The sequence below is a fragment of the Borostomias antarcticus genome (assembly GCF_949987555.1).
Source record: "Borostomias antarcticus genome assembly, chromosome: 14".
Classification (NCBI taxonomy): Eukaryota; Metazoa; Chordata; class Actinopteri; order Stomiiformes; family Stomiidae; genus Borostomias; species Borostomias antarcticus.
Window position 1 is genome coordinate 2,524,954 of NC_140247.1, and position 21,617 is coordinate 2,546,570.

At 43.4% G+C, this 21,617-nt stretch overlaps 1 protein-coding gene across 1 annotated transcript in view; it reads right to left on the reverse strand.

The window, feature by feature from the left end:
- Nucleotides 1-3,378: 3,378 nt before the first annotated feature.
- The window catches only part of glrbb (glycine receptor, beta b), a gene marked incomplete at both ends in the record, with an annotated part of 31,827 nt that continues 13,588 nt past the window's right edge, over nucleotides 3,379-21,617 (reverse strand). The window contains 5 exons of the mRNA XM_084449112.1: nucleotides 3,379-3,675; nucleotides 14,352-14,662; nucleotides 17,281-17,433; nucleotides 19,808-19,948; nucleotides 20,367-20,449. Coding sequence (XP_084305238.1) covers nucleotides 3,379-3,675; nucleotides 14,352-14,662; nucleotides 17,281-17,433; nucleotides 19,808-19,948; nucleotides 20,367-20,449 — 985 coding nt within the window. The remainder of the gene's footprint in view (nucleotides 3,676-14,351; nucleotides 14,663-17,280; nucleotides 17,434-19,807; nucleotides 19,949-20,366; nucleotides 20,450-21,617) is intronic.

Here is a 21,617-nt window from a genome sequence, read left to right on the forward strand (position 1 = left end):
GGAATGATTCTGAGGAAAGAGCCCTGATCAGATCAAATCAAATGTTTATTTCACATTTCATACACAGAGGCGACAATGTGCTTCAAATATCTGTGGAGCTGAGGGGGCGTAAATGGCTGAGGTTTCACATGGTTGACTCAGTTTATCAATAACCTACAGTACATGGGTAACTGCCTCCAGCTGTCGGGCTAAGTCCTCTCATGCTTGTACACTGGCTACCTTTTCATCACAGCTGTCTTCATCTTTCCCTCTTTTCTATCTTTTTGATCATGTCATCAAATAAACTCCTCTCTTATAACTGCTATTCTTTCATGTTTGACCACCCCTCTTTCAAGTCTCTCTTTTCGATCTTTTATCTTTCAGTTTTTTCATACATCTCTGAATCCTGCTTTTCTCCCTTGCCATCCCCTCATTATTCTCTCACTCTCTCTGCCTATCTTTCTATCCCTCTCTCTGTTGGCCATCTCTCTCTTTCTTCTATAACGGGAGTCATGGCCACTTTGCTGATTTGTTGGGCCTGCTCCGCTCAGCCTGGCGTTAAGCCACCCACTATCCCAGCTGACAGGAAATCCCAGCCACCACACTTGCTCAAGTCTCCCAGCTCACATCAGCCTGCCATTCAGTCACCCCGCATCCAAAGTGACTGCTCTAAAGAAAGTGGAATGTTACATTTCGGTCATTTAGCAGACTTTATCCAAAGCGACTTACAATTATGAGCTAGTGTTGAGGGTTAAGTGCCTTTTCTGAAGTGCCCAACTGTAGACAATGACTGATGGAAAGTAATTTGTCAAGTGGCCTGGCCGGGTCTCAAACCAACAACCTTTCGTCACTCGATTCGATCAGATGTCTCACCATTGGGCAGAGACTGTAGTCACGGCCCTTAAAGGCTTTGATAAGCAAGCTTTGATAAATGCTTTGATAAACTACCATAGTTCAACGACTGCATTTTTCTAGAAACATCCTGAACCACCTTTACTCAAGTGAAGTACTCAGCGAACCCCAATGGGTTCCTATAAACCTTGTAGCCTAGCGTCATCATCCTGTTCATGTGATCATGGTCATCCTCCCGTTCAAACTGATTTCCACCTGACCAGATATTGGTCAGGCCAATCACAACTGTTTAACCAATATGGGGCAGGTTACTTACTGTACTTACTTAACTTTGATATGATGACTGTACCCACTTGATAGATGACTAACCCATGTTTCATTGCTCTGATTAGTTGTAGGTCTATCTAATTGTGTCCAGAGCATGTTGATCTACGCCCGTTGATAACGCCTCTTGGAAATTGAAAATGAACTGAGAGTTTCCAGACCCTTCACATTGCTGCAAATTGGGTCTGGCGAAGCCAGGCTATACTGTAAGCCTTGGGTACACAGGGTTATTTGTGTGGGATACTTGGACATAGAGTGCCTGTACCATTTAAGATTGGAGAAGCTACTGGTCCGGATTTATCTTATCAGCTTCAGCTGTCACTGTCGTTCCTTGATCACCTGTGCGTGTGTAGCCCCATGAAAGGTCAGGTTGGATTAGACGGCAGCCATTGTGATAAAGGTTACAAAGCTCTGTTATCAGCAGGGTGCTGAGGAGTGGGGGTGCAGCTGATACTGAGTGAAGACAGGATGTTGTTAAACTGAACGCGAGCGGCACAGAAACCTGTGGGACCTAACTGTGATTTGCATTGTGATTTTTCATATAAAATCGTATGGCCTACTGCTGTATATCCACCAACCCAGTATTATTGAATATCATTTTCAAGACAAAGATAACATTCTAAAGCAATGTGCATAATTCTCCTTGAATTGAAATATACAAACATTCCCCTAGAGGGTACTGCAGAGCGCAGTCATACTCTCTAGGGTGGCAAGCATACGAGATAACAGGAGGGGCATCTGGAATCAGTCAATATTAACAGCAAATCAATTCTTGACAAATCAATATTACTTTCATGTTTTTCTCTGGTTTCAGTATGTTTCCTGCATGGTGTTAGAATACCTATAATAAATGACTTTTTTCAAGAACCGTTAGTCACTTGAAATAATCATGAATCATTATGGATGTCTATCAACAGTGCCTTCCATCCTAGCTGCAGAGCATCTGTTCTCAGAGCTGGTTGTCCTGAGTGACCGTTGACAATATTCACCATAATGTCTGTTACCATGACAGCGGCAGAGACAGTAGTCACAGCCCTTAAATGCTTTGATAAACAAACGCATACTAACATGTCACCCCACCTACGAAAGGAACCAGCCAAAGTGAAATAACCTCAATGACATTTAAGTCATCAGTCAAACAGTCAAACAGTCTTCATTGATATGGCCATGTAGTGACATACTGTAAAGTCAGCATCTATCTTGGTCCATTAAATCAAGGCAGATTTCATATGAGAAGTCTCAAAATAATACTCGGAGGTCAAAATCCAAACACATTTCCTATGAATAATTCATGTTCAGTTTGGAGGATAAGGCAAGGGTCAGCCCTCCCTGGAGGAGACAGCTGTGTGCCGTGGTTAATGTGCAGGTGACATGTTGGTCAACCAACGGGGGATGCTGGAGATAGATGGGTATTTTTCCAATTATGAATCTCAGTCAGAGCAATTTCCCACAAGACTTTCAGAATTAGAATGAATTGTTGATGCAGAGAATTAGGTGGTGTACGAGAACCACATTAAGTGTTTGGCTGCTTACTTTCTTAACTTTCAGATAAGAAATGCTGGTGCTTCAGCGCTACTCAGATTAAGACAGTGATAAACATGAATACATTACTTTGTCAGCAATGATTTATTTGTAAACTTCACATATACATGGTAAGTGTGTGACCCATTTACACACAAGGTTGAGGTGAAACATGGATGGAGTGGAAGATCAAATAAAATGTTACAGTTGATGGAGTGGCAGTGTCACACAACCTTCTGAACAATAATACGGTGTTTCACATTACCCACTACAGTTTAGGAGAGAAAATAATAACAGTAATACATCTTCGTAGATACAATATATCATATTTATAATTGTCATATATACTGTAAACCATTTTTCAACGTCATAATCGTCATATATATTTAATTTTTCATTGTGCAAGTAATTACAATCTTACAGTACACTTCAGGCCCAAAGTCAAACAAAATCTGAAAGTTGCTCGCAAGTTTACGCTCAGGTGCCAAAAAAGCAGGGAACTTGGCTATTCACAATTACATTTTCATACTGTATAAGTCTTTACAGTTCATAATCTTTTTAAATTGTGGATTCATTTTTACACCGATCATCGCAAGAATACCTGTGATGGTTTTCGCTCTTTCAAGTGCCAATATATCAATGTGTATAATCAGAAAAATAAGTAAATCATTGGAGGAGGGGATGGATCAAAATGGGAGATGATCACAAATACACAGACCAGTAGATAACGTTGAAGAAGAGGAAGGTGAATGGGAACAGGGCCCTGGCGTAAAGATCCACCCTCTTGGCGGCGGAGGGGATGACTGGTTTGGGAGGAGGCGGCTTCTTGTTGTTCTTGCCCTGCAATTTACCAGGAGCGCCAGTGGTGTTGATCGGTTTCCCGTAGCAGTCGAAGTTTGAGAGCTCAAAGTCCCTCGGCAGAGAACCCACAATGCTGAAGTCGTTGGTGCGGAGGTCAGATTTGGAGGTGCACACCTTTTTGCACCGGGTCTCTGCCACCTGGGGAAGGGGGAGGAGTGCTGGTGAGAATGTCTAGGGGGGAGAACTCCTGGAGAAAACCCCTACAACCCCACAAACCCTGCACACGTCCCTCAGCTGACTAATAATACAAAAAAGGTTACATTGGTGGTCCCTAGACATCCTAGACACAACATCTGCAGATGCTGGCGAGAGGACTATTATTATGGATTAAAAACAACTTAAGTTAAAGCTGCTATGCAGCAATGAGGCGGAGCCAGGTAATTTCAGGCAAGTTTAGGAGCAATAAGCGAGAGAAAGAGAATAGGAAGACAACAAGAAAGTTGACATTCCAATGTTAATTTTGCATCAGTTGAGGATTGAACTTGTAACCTTTGACACCAAGCAACATCCTCTATCTCACTGAGCTAATTAGCAACAACTCACGTTTGGCTTCACAAATTGACTAAGCCAGTCACCAGGGTGCATGATAAGAGGTGATGAAAATCTGTTTCATCATAAAACACTGAATGTGTGATATTATGTAAACGCCCACGAAAAGATGTTTGTTAATTAAAGTATACACACTGAAACAAAGGATATAACAATAGAAGTTGCATCATATAATGATGGTATGCCCTTCAAAATGTGGATGAGTGGCTGAAGTGATCAGAGTCTCATAATATACAACAAAGGAAAGAGAAAGCTGTTGACAGTACTGTGTATTGTAAAACATTTTGATGTATTCTAAGCTCAATTTTGATAATTCAACAATCTGGTCAATGAGTTTGTGAATGACAGCCTGAAGATCCAGTGTAGCAAGTTTGGTGTTAATTGATTGAAAAATGTGGGATGAGATATGTTTATTCATTTTTACAGGCTTTGTTTGCTTTTCTTCATAATTGAACATTAACTTCAGCAGCTGTGTGCTCTGTCAGTTGCCAATCAATCGATTTAGTCATTGTAATCCTCTGCGGGGGCTGGGTAGGGTTGCCAACAGTGATGTCTCTGATTGGTGGAGCTTGCGTTGGATTGTGGGTAGTGTAGTTTTCTCAGTATGAAGTGTTGGTTTCAGAGGACAGGATTAAACATATTTTTAAAAATGCATTTTTTAAATCACACTACATCTACCATGTCATGACAATTTTGCCCTGATTTTTCATGACCATTGGACATTTATTAAGCGAGAATTTGTAGTAAATGTACAGTATTGCTAATAGTAAAACATTTTGATGCATCATGCGCTCCGTTTTTGATATTTCCAAAATCTGTCAGGATCATTTGGTGTGGGCTGTCTGATGATGCAGTGTGTCCATTTTGGTTGCAATTGAAAAAAAAATGTGGGAGGAGTTAGGTTTAGATATGTTCTTTTCTATTGACCATTTGAGGGTATAAATGAAGTCTCCGACGTAACTTCAGGCGAGGCACGAACATCACGGCCGGGGTAATCGGCAGAGGTTAATCAGTCACACCCCGTATGATGCTAACCACCAGCTGACTGTCAGCTGTCATAGCATTGGTTCAGCTCGCTAGAGCGCCTGTATTTAAACTGTCAAAACATGTCATTGTTCGCGCTTGCCATTACTGCTGGTTGTGCATTTGCATGCTCGCTGCTTCCGCGTTCTCTGCTCTGGCGTCCGCTCTGCCATTACTGCTGATCGCTCGTATCTGCGCGCTCGCTGCTTCTCTGCTCTCGCGTTCCGTGCTCATGTTTGTGTTTTGGTGCGTTTGCTACCTGCTGCCCGCGGTGTCCTCGCTGCTTCCGCGTTTTCTGCTCTTGCGTTCCGTGCTCACGTCTGTGTTGGTGCGTTTTTGCTGCCTGCTGCCCACGTCGTCCTCTCCGGTCCGTGAGTTGAGGGTCCGTTTAGTGATGTCGTGAAGCGCCGGCTTCCGAGGCCGAGGAGCACGTCCCTCTGTAGCACCGTCGTGCCATAATTAGTGTGAATGCTGCAAGCATTTGAATTTGAATTTGAATGAAACTTCATTCAAACTATAAAATGTTCACGATGTTTAGCTCTTTAACGGATGTATTCAGATTTTTTATAGTTTTTATAGTTTTTTAGTAATTTAACTTTTAATAGTAATTTTTGTGCCATTGAAACTGCTGGTGGAATGTTCAGTATCATTATGTTTTTAGAGTGGTGGCAGCTGTTGCTTTGAAAATATTTACACATTTTGTAAACTGCTGGCACTAGTACAGTTTTGAAATCTCACACACGTATTATACATCAAAACTTTCACACAACTGTGCTGATTCGTACAATGTAAGTATCTAAGCTGTGTGAATTATACTTTTCGCTGTATGATGATTTGTTCGGCAACTGCGCTCCCCATTGAAACGTATGGCGCTACACTCTAGCTTTTGAACTGCTAATTTTGCATTTTTACCCTTTTTCTAACTTGTCGCTATGCCTACAGTTTTTAAGCTACACGGACATATCATAGCCTAAAATGTTCAGCATTTTCTCAGGATTCATACGGTGTCAATATCTAGGCTGTGACCTTTATACCTTTTGAGAGAGAGCTGTCTGAAGCCAACATGCCTTTTCATTGAAGTGAATGAGAGGATGCTCACAGTGTCAGTTGGGATTTGAATTTGGGGACACGTGCAGGCTCTCTGTACAGGCACCCTTTTATGACTACTGTGGTAGCATTCATATTCCTTCCTTCCTTCCTTCCTTCCTTCCTTCCATCCATCCATCCATCCATCCATCCATCCATCCATCCATCCATCCTTTCTTTCCCTTCCTTCCTTCCTTCCTTCCTTCGATCTTTTCTTCCTTTCCTTCCTTCTGTCCTTCCTTCTTTCCTTCCTTCCTTCCTTCTTGCTTTCTTTCTTTCTTTCTTTCCTTCCTTCCTTCCTTCCTTCCTTCCTTCCTTCCTTCCTTCCTTCCTTCCTTCCTTCCATCCTTCCTCCCTTCCTTCTTTCTTTCCTTCCTTCCTTCCCTTCCTTCCTTCCATCCTTCCCTTCCTTCCTTCCTTCCTTCCTTCCTTCCTACCATCCTTCCTTCTTTCTTTCCTTCCTTCCATCCTTCCTTCCTTCCTTCCCTTCCATCCTTCCTGCCTTCTTTCTTTCCTTCCTTCCATCCTTCCTTCCATCCTTCCTTCCTTCCTTCCTTCCTTCCTTCCATCCAGTCTCGCCACCACGCCACGGACCTCACAACACAGCCTCTGAGGTGGCTAGAGACACAAGGTCTTCACTGGTGAAGGCAGGTGGGTAGCCCGGCACGGCCTACACTGTTCACGACTGGCTCTGACCCAAGGGGGCGGAGTCTCGCCACCACACCACTATCACGCCACGGACCTCACAACACAGCCTCTGGGGTGCCTAGAAACACATGGTCTTCGCTGGAGGGTGCATGGAGATTGCCAAGAGGTCACTGTACTGTCCCTGACGGGTTGTGACCCAAGAAGGCGGAGTCTTGCCACCTCGCCACTATCTACGCCACAGACCCCACAACTCAGCCCCTGAGTGAGTTAGAGACAAACGGGCTTCACCAGTGGGTGTAAGGAGATTGCCCAGAGGTCAATGCACTGCCCCCAACCGGCTCTTACTCAAGGGGCGGAGTCTTTCCACCACGCCACTATCCACGCCATGGACCACAGAACTCAGCCCATGTGGGCTAGAGACACACGGTCTTCACCATCTGGTGCATAGAGATTGCCCAGAGATCACTGTACTGTCCCCGACAGGCTTCCAAGCTTTTAAGCTATACATTCCATCATTTATTCCATCTTTCAGCTTTGACAGTATTACTCTATTGCTCATCTTTCAAGCTAAAGGCTCAGTTCAAGGCTTAAACTACTCAGGTTGAAAAGTTGAAAAGTATTTAAGTTCTTAGCTTCTTTAGGTAATGCAGTTCCAATTCTGCCAGTTTCACATTTCAGCTAAGCTTCCAGGTTTTCCAGCCTACAAGCTTTTAGCAATATATTCCATCATTTATTCAATGTTCCAGCTTTGACAGTATTACAGTTTATCTTCCAGCTTTTGTAGCAATGTATTTAAGTTTCTAGCTTCTTTAGGCAATGCAATTCAGCTTCCAATTCTGCCAGTTTCACATTTCAGCTTCCAGGTTTTTCAGCTTCCAATCTTTTTAGCAATACATTCCATCATTACAGTTTAACAGTTTATCTTCCAGCTTTTGTAGCAATGTATTTAAGTTCTTAGCTTCTTTAAGTAATGCACTTCAGCTTCCAATTCTGCCAGTTTCACAGTTCAGCTAAGCTTCAAGGTTTTTCAGCTTCCAGGCTGTTCAGTTTCCAAGATTTTCAACCATTCAGGTGTGATGCATTTGACATTTCAGATTTTTCACATTCATGCATTTTCAGCAATGCTTGTGCTATTCCGTTCAGCTGCTCAGCATTCACACGCACTTTCTGCAGGAAATGCAATTTTCTAGTTGGTTCAGTTGCTCGCATAGCTTGCGTTGGGAGTTGGGAAGTCCATTTGAAGCGTTGCCAACGCCGCCGGCCACTGGGTTTTATTCATGAACCGCTGATGTCGTAGGTTGTCCATGCCTCGTCTGCCGCAATTACTCAACTGTCGTAATGTACGCCGGGTGCTATTCACCATTGAAATGTTTGCAGTTTCGGGCTTGAACGTGCCTATGTGGATTCTCGTTATACTGTATAATCAGTTCATCAAAGTCCCCCCTTCGTGGCTTGTTTCGTGGTTCGCTGGCTGGTGCTGGCTGCATGACAGGCTATACTGCTCGCTTGCTAGCTAGCTGACGTCAAGGTTTCCCGTATTGCACATAGGGGTATCGTTATGTTTAGATTGCTCATACTAGCTGAATGATTCTCACGTTTCAATTTTGTTGCAGTCCAAGGGTTCCAGCAGAACTGCTGCTCTACTCGCTAGCACCCATGATTTGCGAGTGCCGCCACGCAGCTGGCGTTAGCCGTTCGGTGTAGCTAATGCTAGCTGGGTCCCGTTCAATCAATCAATCAAAGCTTTATTTGTATAGCGCATTTAATACCCAGAGGCAACACAATGCGCTTTACGGAGAACAAGGGAGGTGGGTATACGACCCACCCCTACATATTCTGGTAGGGACCTGATTTTCAGGATCGCATTGAGATAGCTTCCGGAGAAAAAGGCTGGCTCGCCTATCTAGTAGGCCTGGATAGTATAGCCGAATTGCCTTCAGCCGTGTCCAAACCTGGTTTCGGAGACGACGACAACGATGGTGCACCTTACCAATTGTTGCAGTTTATTAGCTTTCTAAATAGTTTGGGTCAGTGCGTCAGTAGCATCAGGCTACCGCATGGTTACTTAGGGCAATGTAATGTAGATTGTGCATTGTCATCAATTTAATACAAGCCATTATGCTCTGCAATCTGCTGCGTGTGTGTGACTATCATGGCTGTTTAGGTATAACGCAGTGCTTATTCTTTCCACCATTTACGTTCGTCGCCTGCTCCTCCGCGGTGTTTGGGGCAGGGTTTACAGGCTTTTATTTCTTAATTTAAAAGGATTGTATGCTACGCTTGTCACGCTTCAATGTCGGATGTGTCATTATACGCTGCGTTTGGAATTCTGCAATTGCCTCTTTGCATTTAGCCTCTCTGCGTTTATATCAAAGACTACCTGAATGATAATGCTGCGTGCATGACATGTCGGTTTGTCGACTGGACGATGGATAGGCCTACATGGCGCAGCGATATGCAGTATCCACCAGTATGTTCATGGCTAGCGATTGTAGGCTGCAGCTGTGGAATTGGCTCATGTTTGGGTTGCCGTCGGGCTGCCACTCTTATGTTGCTGTAGCCTACATCTGAGCAATATGAACATTCGGTTGGTTGTTTTCCATCCACCCATAACGGAATGGGGAATAGGCACCGCAAAGCGGTCAATTCTCGCACATGCAGGTGCCGGGCGTTTGGTGCATTTCTCCGGTCCGGTCGCGACCCAGTCTCTAGTCTACATGTTTTGGACGCGTTGCTGACTGTTTGCGCGCCTGGCCCTCCGTATGAATGCCGGCTCCCGTTCGTTCTTCGCTGCTGGATGGTTTGACTTGTCGATTTTCCCTCTGCCAGGGTGTCGCGGCCCTGCGTAGCACGTTCTCCCGGCCGGGCGTTCCTCTGTCCGACGGGAACCGGTCGGCCCGCGCAAACGGATGGAGTTCCTTGGTGTCCTCTTGGATAGCGCTACAATAAAATTAAATAAATAATTGAATGACAAATAAATGTATAAATAAATTATTAGGTGGATAAATAAATAAAATAATTAAATAAATAAATATAAAGACAAATGCGGGCTCTCTGCCCCTGGGATTGGATTCAGGCTGTTATGCGCGCGACGCGCAGTTTCTCTATCGTCGCTAATATTTGCGGGGCCCCTCAGTGGTCTAGGAAACGCTGTCTCTTTATGATTGTTCGTACATTCCGTTCATTAATAATTCATGCGCTGCCTCGCATGGCTGTCCGGGCAGGGGAATTTCTTTTCCACGCGTCCTCGTCCCCGGCCTCAACAATCGAATCGCTGTCTCACTTCCCTGTTTGATTTGCAGAAGTTCTGCAGACTGTGCCTGGCTGCGGCCCTGTCCGGCCTGGTCTGCCCTCCTTCGGCAGATGGTTCTGGACCAAACGATGCCCTCGTGCCCTCCTGTAATCCGCTGCCCGATGCATGAGAGCTGGTCTAGCCAAGACCGCATTGACCAATACGACTGCATGGTCTCGTTTCACTGCGTTCTGCTCCACATTTGATGTACCTTCATGCCCGTTAACATTTCGGTTTTATCAGCATTTATAGTCCATCGTGTTGGATCCAGACGGCTGCGGCCTCGATCGGTTAAAAGTGTCGTAGCAGGTGTACAATTTCACATGCGCTGCCTGGACCCTTTCATCAGCATACGAACACTACCTCGGGCCCGGCGTCCAGGCCGTTTTGGATGCTCAGAGCGATGAGCTGACCGTATCCAAGTTGTGTCGTGTCACTGCGGATTCACGTGGTTTGTGCGGATGTAGCCTTATTTTAAATGCATAGTGTAGTTGCTCGTGAAACTATTAATTAATAGACTGATTAGTAAATTATTACATTTATTCATGAAATTAGATTTAATATTGGCTTATAATTATAATTATCTATTAATGAACTTCTATTATGCATCCATGGTGAAACGGCACGTTTGTTGGTTAAGAGCTCCCCCTGCTGGCTATTCAGGTTCTTACAGGCTGCAATTGGCTTGCCCATCCTTGTTGGAGTGTTCCCGCCGACCCCTTCGTGTATCATGTGGGCCTCGGAGCTGCCGGCGTGTTCATCTAAATTATCGCCTAAAAAATTGAAAGCTGGTGCTTCCACTCAGAGTGCTGGTGTGTTCTTTTGGGGGGTTTGCTGCATTCTTCAGTATTCCACTATGCGTCGGCTGGTGGAAGCCAGTGTAGACACTAGCTGGTCTCTGTGGCTCTCTGTGGTGACCGTGGGCCGAAACATCTCCGAAGGGCCATACAGCCGTCCCTCCGGTCGCCATGGAGGCAGAGACACTAGGCTGTATCTCCTTCGGACTCCACGAAGCGTCGGCCCGTGGAGGCCAGGGACTATAATGTACAGCAGTCCCCCTGTGGCTCTCTTTGACGGTCTTAGTGGGCTGAGTTACCTCCGAGCGTCTTCCCGATCGCGGCCCACTCTGATCGTCATAGAGGCAGGGGGCTAGATGCCGTTCCCCCTTCTGGCTCTCTGGGCCAAGCGGCCCAGAGGGGGGGAACACCTAGATTGCCTCCCCCTGCTAACGCGCTTTCCACATCGGTGGAAGGCAGTGGGCCCCCCGAACAGAGCACACCGCCAAAATTCATGTGCTATGTATTTATAGATGCATGCTAATAATGGGTCAATTTTGACAAAAGTGATCTCGACTGAATTCAGAATACTGTAAAAAAAAAAAAACTTTTTTTTTTTACATAAAATTCTGAAAACAATCACACTACATCTTGGATATGTTGCCGATGTTGTCACTTTTTATGAGGATGATCAGACATTGATTTGGCAAGAATTCGTAGGAACTGTATACAGAACTGTTAACAGTAAAACCTTTTGATGCGCTGTGGGCTCAATTTTCCATATTTCAAAAATCTGTGAGGATCCTTTGGTAAGGACAGTCTGAAGATACAGTATATCAATTTTGGTGTCAATTGAACAAAACATGTGGGAGGAGATAGGTTTGATAGGTTTTAAAGTTTATGAAAAATTCAGAGTGATGAACTTCAAAATCAAGAGGACACTCGATGAGGAGTAAGACGGGACGAACGTGGCGTTCCGTTTCTGTCATCCACAGAGACGCACATTCCAAAAACCAAGGAGCCGTGAAACTTAAAAGGAGGTGTTCAAAACCACGAATCACCTTGACTCTGTTGTAGAGAAGGTAGAGACGATGAAGAACTCATCAGTACGGCTTTGGGAAAAGGGCTGACAAAGAGACTTGTCATTTTGCTTTGTTCATCTCCCTGTAACGCTTCTAAAATCTCCTCCAACTGCTACCGTCGAGCAATGTCTGTCTCTGGGAGACGTTGGTAACTCTGTGATTTATGAGAGTGCTTTGCCAAACCTGTCAAGACCGCTTTGTGTGGTTTTGTTCTGATCTCTACTGAACCTTTCCATGGTTCTCGTGTGGTGGAAGGCTAGGGTGCTGCATGCCTTCCTCGTGAAGACATTTCTCTTCATCCTGTGACTTTGTGGGTTTGATAAGGTGTCATGCTTCAAACATCTGAGCTGCCGTACAGCAGGTGTACTCCTGTATTTGATCTCACTTGAGAGGGACATTTTGAGTGATGTTAGGTTTGAAAAAACACATGGGGAATGATCTAAACACCAAGGGGGGGCATTTTATCATGGCATGTGTGGATTCATATGCAGTGACCACATCTCATTTCATGTCTGGGAGGCAGATATTTGGTTACAAATGAGTGTCTGACTAAAAATGAGTAATGTTAGTGTTCTCATGTATTTAATACTATTTGTAACATACTGTAGCATACTGCATGCTTGTAAGTCACTGTGGTATTTTAGGGATGGCTTACAAGTCCAAATGTGAATGAGCTTCTCCACTATCCTCAAGGGCGACAGGGCAAATTCATATCTAATCAAACATTAACCCATTCAATAAAGTCATTAAGCTCATTATACCTTCATTAGTTAGATGTATTTTCAACAAGAAAACATATTTGACCTTTACGGACTAATGTAATCTTCTCAAAATACACTCCAGTCTGAAATTTAATTCAATCAAATGCAGAATTGAAGTGACTCATACTGTATGCTGTTTTCCAAGGCAAATCTGTGCATGAGTGTCAATCTTTATCGTGGCTAGAGATGGCTGCAGGAGATGATACCAATTATTAATGATTGGATCTCACTATTTTGCATTTAGATTGTATCTAGCTTCAACACTCTGATCTTGCCTTGAGATATATGCAAGACGCAAGGTTATCATCTACACATGTGAGGTGAGGGTTCTGAATGTAAGACACACACACACACACACACACACACACACACACACACACACACACACACACACACAGAGTGAGCAACACAAGCATCAGGACTTAAAGGAGAATGCTAGTTTTTGACAACCTGGACTTTATTTACGGCATATTATAAGACGTTTCACTCACCGAGATAACTTTGGTGTAATTCGGAGGCCTGTAGAAGAAATTTAAAATCCAGCGCGAGCCAAGTATATCCATGTAAAGGCGGCGGACAGGGCACTGAGAATGCAGCTCCTAAAAAATCTATTTTCTGCTGCGAAACGGTTGTTTTCATCAATCTGTCTTTATGAATCGCTAGTTGTGCTTACATAGAGCGAGGGCTTGTTGTGGTTTTTCACATGCCTCTGTAATATGATCTTTAGAAACGTCTTTAGAAACGAAATAGCTTCCCCACTTGCTCCAGCACGCATGCGCACAGCGCGCAAACTGGCTATTCTCCGTCTGTAGGCTACACTCGCGGCTCACATTCTCTATGCTACGATCGGCGTCCATCATATTCTAAGTCATCTTCTATATCCTCAAAATCTGATAAATATTCAGCCATATTGCACACTATATTCCAGGCACCAACAAGCAGATCGTAGAGTAGAGAATGTGAGCCGTGAGTGTAGCCTACAGACGTAACGGAGAATAGCCAGTCTGCGCGCTGTGCGCATGCGTGCTGGAGCAAGTGGGGAAGCTATTTCGTTTCTAAAGACGTTTCTAAAGATCATATTACAGAGGCATGTGAAAAACCACAACAAGCCCTGCTATGTAAGCACAACTAGCGATTCATAAAGACAGATTGATGAAAACAACCGTTTCGCGGCAGAAAATAGATTTTTTAGAAGCTGCATTCTCAGTGCCCCGTCCGCCACCATTACATGGATATACTTGGCTTGCGCTGGATTTTACATTTCTTCTACAGGCCTCCGAATTACACCAAAGTGATCTCGGTGAGTCAAACGTCTTATAATATGCCGTTAATGAGGTCCAGGTTGTCAAAAACGAACATTCTCCTTTAAAAATAAATAAGTAGAAGTCTACTGTATTACTCCCCTTGGGGAAATTCTCATCTGAATTTGACCCATTCTGACACTAGGACCAGTGGGCTGCCGCAGTACAGTGTCCGGGGAACAACTCCAGGTCTTTGCTAGTGCCTTGGTCGGAGGCCCATATGCACGCACAAACACACACACACACACACACACACACACACACACACACACACACACACACACACACACACACACCAGAGAACCAAATCCTCTAACCTGCAGTGTGCTGACGTGCATCGGTGTGACCCCGGTCCCATTGACCGTGTTGTTTTTAGTGGGGGTCTTCCCCTCTGCCTTCTCCTTGGCCGCCATCTTGTCTTTCTCAGCTGCGATGCGCTTGGGGCTGTTGAGCATCACCTGCACCACGGCGTACTCCACCAGAGAAGCAAAGCCGAACAGCAGGCAGGCGATGAGCCATATGTCAATGGCCTTCACGTAGGACACTTTAGGCAGCTCTTGGGCCAGGGAGGTGCACTCGGAGGAGAGGGAGAGCACTGAGAGGATCCCTGCGCAGAGAGAGAAAGAGAGACGCCATGAGACCTTGTCAATGGGATGTCGGTGGAGTGTGTTAGATTCGGCGATGGAGTCTACTCTGCTGAGGATTCTTGAAGTGGTGCCTTAGGGGTCCATACAGATGTTTCTCCCTCATATAAAATGTTGCGTTTACTGCCTGCTGCGCTGCACGACCATCTGCACCACCACTCATAACCTCAAGAGGCAGCAGAACTTCTCTGTGCTTCTTGGTGCAGTGGATGCAAGACTGACAACCTGGTGTGGGACTAGTGCTAATCTGAGATCCACAGATGTGCAGTACTGTTCTGTGCAGTACTGTGTGTTACTGTACATCTACATCTTGCTTAAAACCCTTTGCTTAAGTTCATAACCAATGTGAATATTTGTTTTTTGTTTTTTCTGCGTACTGTACCTCATTTCTGCATGGGTAGAATTGGTAAACATGGCAATCAGACAATGTTGCTTGATATACAATATCATATTATCATGTTCTTCAAGATCAGTCCAACAGAATGTATGTACCTGCTTGTGTATTTGGCCCTCAGACTCTGATCTGTAAAATCAGGTTTTTAAAGAGATAAATTAAACCACAAATATAATGCAGCCCTCGACAGGTGGAACTAATTGAGCTCTTTGAACAGCAAAAATAATATATAAATCACTTAGCCAACTCTATTACAGCAATAAAACACTTCTTTTCGTACACATTTACCAGAATATAACAACAGCCCAATTATGAATCCATGACCCATCCCTTACCCCCCACACCATTATAGTGATAAAGTGAGTTCATCCAGCCTTCAATAATAGCCTGCTTTGATATTGTTATTCTCTGGGATTGAACAATTCTTTTAGGCAGTTACAGTACATAAGAGAATCCGACTCAATAAATAAACTGTTCTTATTTCAGTTGATTATCCAAGCCCATTGAGTTCACAAAGCAAATTTTTTTCACTGCAGGTAAGCCTGTCTCGAATGTTTTCTCACGGTCAGATCAGCAGAATGCTTGCTTGATTTTTGCTGACAGTTCGGCCTGATGAGATACCCATCAGAATCAGAATGTTGATTTACAGCGGGAACAAAATGGGAGGATGACAGAAAGAAACATACAAGCATTTGAAACGTGTTTGGTGTAGCAATACCATTACATTTGAGAACGCTCACATCAAATTGTACCTACGTGCACACACACGCACACACACGTACACACACATACACACACACACAATGAATGCCAATGGGAACACACAGTGAAGTCGACTGACCTGTGATGATCCCATTTACTGTCATGACTGAGGTGCTCCTTCTCAGGAGATGAAGGGATGGGATGAAAGTGATGACAAACGACTGGGGGAAAAGGGAAATTAGGTGGAAGTGGTACCGTGGTTATGGGACTGGAATAACAGCGGGTGGTCCTGTGCTCATAGCATTCGAAAGACCCCTCACTGTCACACGCCAGGATAAAGACAAACGATGGGTGACAAGATGTCTTTGCATGTGACACAATGTCTCCCACAGGTTGGAGGAGGTGAGCTACTATGAAGTGTGAGGTTCTCAGGTCACAGAGACTTAGGTACTGTATCATGGAAGACCAATGGAACCACAAAGCTTAAGCTAAGTCCTGTAGGCTGGACTGCAGTAACAACATGCTAGACAACCAAATGATCATTCAATTTAGCCTATCAGGTAGTGGTGACAGCAGTGAATAATTTGAATTCATGGTATTCATGTTGTCCACTTAGTCATTGTGCATTCCATTGGTTGACATTCAATGATACAACAGAAGTGAGACAACAGGATGATATGGCACCATGCTGGGCTGTGCAATAAAATCGATACAGTGATACATTGTATTTTTATGCGATACTGTATCAATTTATTTCAATCATGTGTGATGGTGGGATTCATGGTTGGTTTAATCATCTGTGATGGTGGGATTCATGGTTAATGCAATCATGTGTGATCGTGGGATTCATGGGATTCAATCATGTGTGATGGTGGGATTCATGGTTAGGTTAATCATGTGCAATGGTTTGATTCATGGGATTTAATCATGTGTGATGGTGGGATTCATGGTTAGTGTAATCATGTGTGATGGTGGGATTCATGGTTAATGCAATCATGTGTAATTGTGGGATTCATGGTTAGTTTAATCATGTGTGATGGTGGAATTCAAGGGATTCAATAATGTGTGATGGTAAGATATTATGGGCAGAAATATGACAAGTTGAGGTAATGGCTATGGAAGCCCATTTCTATAAAGCGTGAGGGAGTAAAAGGAGCTTATTGGCCGAAAAGGAGTTCTGTGAATCAGCACTCGATTGTTCTTCCTCAAGGACCCAGGTTTGATACAAGTATTCAAGTTGAGCAATTCAAATTCAAATATCAATAATTCAAATTCGGTTTCTTGATGCAAGTACTCAAGTTGAGCAATTCAAATTCAAATATCAATAATTCGAATTTGGTTTCTAATGATCTATATTTCTGCCCATAATATTCATGGTTAGAGTAATCATGTGTGATGATGGGATTCATGGGGTTCATTCATGTGTGATCATGGGATTCATGTTTAGTGTAATCATATGTGACGGTGGGATTCATTCATGTGTACCTAATGGGACGCGGGCAGCGCTGGCATCGGGGTTGATCCAGAAGGAGAGCCAGGACAGAACCACAATGAGGAGGGTGGGGGCGTACACACCCATCATGTAGAACCCCACCTGGCGCCTGAGGGTGAACATCACCTCTATGCACGTGTAGTAGCCTGGCAATGGACAGATGGAAAGAAAAGGAAAAAGATGTAGTTTATTTTCTCACTGTGAAAACGGTGGAGTTCCATCGAGAGTAAGCGTAAGCATGTGCCCCTATGTTCCTCTCATACCAGTCTGCTGCTGAGGGCTATTTGTTGTTCTATGTAGATGATTCTTTCAGAAGCAGAACGGAGCAGAGCAGGAGCGGGAGGGAAGGGGCAGCTCCCTGCATACCGCATTTCTTCATTTCTCTGTCTTTCTCTTTGAGAATCAGTTGTTTTCTAATTGCCTTTTATATATGACCATGGTATCTTGCATCCCGGATCTGAACATAAGCCTTGTTTTACTCGCCACTCTGTTGGGTTTTAACCAGTTTATTTGAAGCAGGGGCTCTTTCAGTCCCTCTCATGGACAAGAGCATGTTTCTGCCATTGTCTTACTGAAATACACTGATTTTCAGCTCATACGGGCTGGAAAATGAGAGCGTACTTACTGCAGGGCAGAATCAAACTGCATACTTATTTTCCTTCTAACCTTACAAATCCTCTTTAGACCCCCGAGTTTTGAGTGCAGTCAGGGTGATGTAATGTTCAACTAGCTCTGCATGATTTTTCTGCCACATTTGGGGGGAGTGCTCTATCACAGAACAAGCTCCAACTGGTCACACACAAAGGTGATCTTTGTGTCTGGCTGGGTCGCCACGACAACCTGTTAAAGGGCTTCATCGCTGCCAGCTGTGTACCCCCCCCCCCCCCCCCCAACCCCATGTGAGTGCACCAAGGTCACATTAGAACTGAGGACAACTGTGTCAGCCACCGCCAATGGTGCTGCGCTACCATAAGTTACACTTGGCCCTTTGTTCTTAGTGAGCGTTTCACATTGACAGGTGAGGAGAATGCTGGGTTTTTAAACTGCTATAGTAAAGGATGCCCGACTTAAAAGTGTAAAAAACAAACACAAAAACAAACCCACCTTTTCCCAACTTTAGATACAGCTACATTTGGCAACACACATGATCTATTTTCCTGTAGCACTGGAATATAATGGCAAATCCAATATAGTTATTTTGAAAGGCAAACCACAAACCTAGCAATGTTGAATCCAAGCTCTTGAGACGCCTGCTAATGTTATGTCTGAAACTGGAAGTTGATTGGTTCAAAAAGGGTGTCAAATTCAAGGAAGAGAACAGACTATGAAATATGTTCGTTGGAATGTATTGAGAATAAAAACAGTAAGTACTTGTATTACATTCCAGTAGAATAATGTATCTTATACAACAGTTAGTTCTGACCGCGCATTGCGATTGGCTAAGACACATTCCAAGCCGTGCTATAACACATTCCAAGCCGTGCTTGTATCATGACTAGGCTATGATGATGTAAGCTATTAAAGTCACACAGAAACTGACATTTGAGATCATCTAACTTCCGTAGTTTGACGTGTTTCCGACACAAACAAGCTATGAGGGTGGGACATAATGTTTAGAGGAATTTGATTGGAACATTGACAAGTGGACGGGTTTCAAGAACTTTAGACAGATTCGATAGAAGGACAGCGTTGATTGATGGGTGGATGTCTTGAGATTATTGGCCTAAAATCTAAGGTACCTGTTGTCGTAATTGCACGTGACCTACCGTTTTCCAGGAAGTAAGAAATTATATACTTTGATATAAGATTACAATTTTGTAAATTTTTTGGCATACATCGTTGAATAGGTGACCAATTATGTGAACCAAAATGGGACAGAATGCTTTTTTCATTTCTGTGCGACTTTAAACTCGCGTGATACAGTGCATTCAAATCAGCGATTCACGTTCGATACACAACTGTCACATATACTACTTAAAAAAATGGATAGTGCTAAGCTTGCTTGCTCTGTTTACGTTGTGGACCAGTCCAGCTGTAAGTTGCCTATAGCAACGGTAAACAATTGGTAACTATTTTGGATTGCGGACGGCCGAAAGCAACACAATTTAGCGAAATTTAACACTGAACCCATTTTTTTTTTTAAAGATATTTAATGACAGTGCACTGCTGTTGTATAAAAGCAATAAGACACTCGAGGTCGTGCTTTACTGTGGTTTATTGGCACGGTTGTGGTGCGGCCGCAGGCACGACACCGCCGTGCCAATAAACCACAGTAAAGCACGACCTGAAGTGTATTATTGCTTAAGTATAAGTATTGCTAATCACTCAATTACATCTAAACTGACAACATATTACATCACAACAACTGTTGTTGAAAGTACGAAAGCAGCACACCCTCCACACAGAATATTCAACATGTAAGACAATCAGACAATCCACTTGGCTGGCATTTGTTGTACACAAAATTAGGTTATTTATAATTGGAAGGCATGAATAATTTGATTTTATTTTGGAACATACCTGTTCCTGAATAGAATTTTGTGCAGTTCCCATATTCTATATCCTCTTGTTTGATATCAAACTGGGGCAGGGCAATCTCCTCCATCTGGACTGGGTCCCCTGCCTCCCACATGAACCGCAGGTCATCAGTTGTATAGCCAACTGCAAGCAGAGACATACAGGTACAAGGGCACACATACAGTACACACTTTTTACACAAACACACTTCACTGGAAGTAAGTATTGTTTTAACGTTCTGCTCAATAAAGTCAATCAATCAATCAATCAAGTATAGCCCTATTTTGTTAGTATACTGATATGATTTCAGCACAGCTCTATGTACTGTACTGTATGTGGATGCGCTTCCAGCAATGCAGCAAGGCTCAATTACTTGTGAGCCTTGCCAAACAGGCTGGAATTATGTAACGATTCCCAGACGCTCTCTCACTTTGAAAAAATCATGAAAATGTATAAAACTGAAAGCAAATCTGCATAAATATGTTCTCCACTCCACCTTACAGGGACATAAGGAAGAGAATGTGTGGTTTCTGTATCTGTGTTCACACTCTGGATTACTCACAGCTCTCCAGTTGCATCTTACACCGTTGGGTATCCATGGGAAACAGGGTCAGATCCAGAGGACATGATAGAGTGACTGACAACCTGAAGATACATCAAACAGTCAACCACAAAACCACATTCATGTTTAAATATGAACAAAGAAACCTCCAACATCTATCCATTGGATATAATGTTCAATTCAGTGTTTTTACACATATTCAAATCTATCTCACTAGGAAATGTTAGAACTCAGTATGCTCTAAAGTACCATGATGAAACGGCTGCTTCTTATTAGAAAACAAAATAGTCTCTAGTGAGACTTTCTGGAAGTATTAGTCTGTGTATCCTTGAATTTAAGCATGGACTTGAGGCGAGAATGATATCACTGTAGATTACTTTGATATTATGTAGATTACTTTGAGCAGCAGGGGCTCAAGCAAACCTTGACAAAAACAAATCTGTGTTCATCAATACAAAAGCTAGAATGATTCCAGAAGAATTACATCCACAGTCCACATTTCCTTTTTTGGGAGACAAAAGGATTGAATGATTGAACAGATAATCTCTACACACACAAAAAGCACTTATCCGCTTCAGAAATAAATTCTTAATGCACTGCCTGTATTGCGCATGAGTAGAGTTGCACATTTATTTCAAATCTCTCACATTTGCACATGAAAGCTTTCATTTTTGCATGACTCGAACGAGTGCACAGGCACTGATTGGCATAATTTATACCAGCTACAGTAACACCCCATGCAGTGCACCCAGCAGTGTGTGTTATATGAGGGGGAAATCATTACATCCAATATGGAATAAGGAATAAGCATCTAAGCTACAATTCAGAGTGACAGAATTGAGCTAAGCATCCTTTGCAATTCTGTACATGCATTAATGATTAGTGGGTGTGACAAATAAGCTATCTATCTGAAATTAAGGTTATAAATAAAGGCATGTGGCAAAATGCTTTAATCGATAGATGCACTGCATTGCATCACTATAATCACTGATTACAATAAGCCCCTAAAGCCTTCAAGAAAGAGAGTTTTCTATGTAGGCTACTCCCTCCATGTGGTGCTGGCAAACAACGTTCTCACTCACTCCACCAATAAATGTATATTGTAAAATGGGGTTAGGGTACATGTATATTGTCTCTCCATTGCATAAATAATATAGTTCCCCAGTTGCTGTGGTATGATTTCCAATTAAAAAAGATTACAGAAGAAGGAAGTGCCATTAAATACAACTTTATAAAACTGCTTTTAGTTTT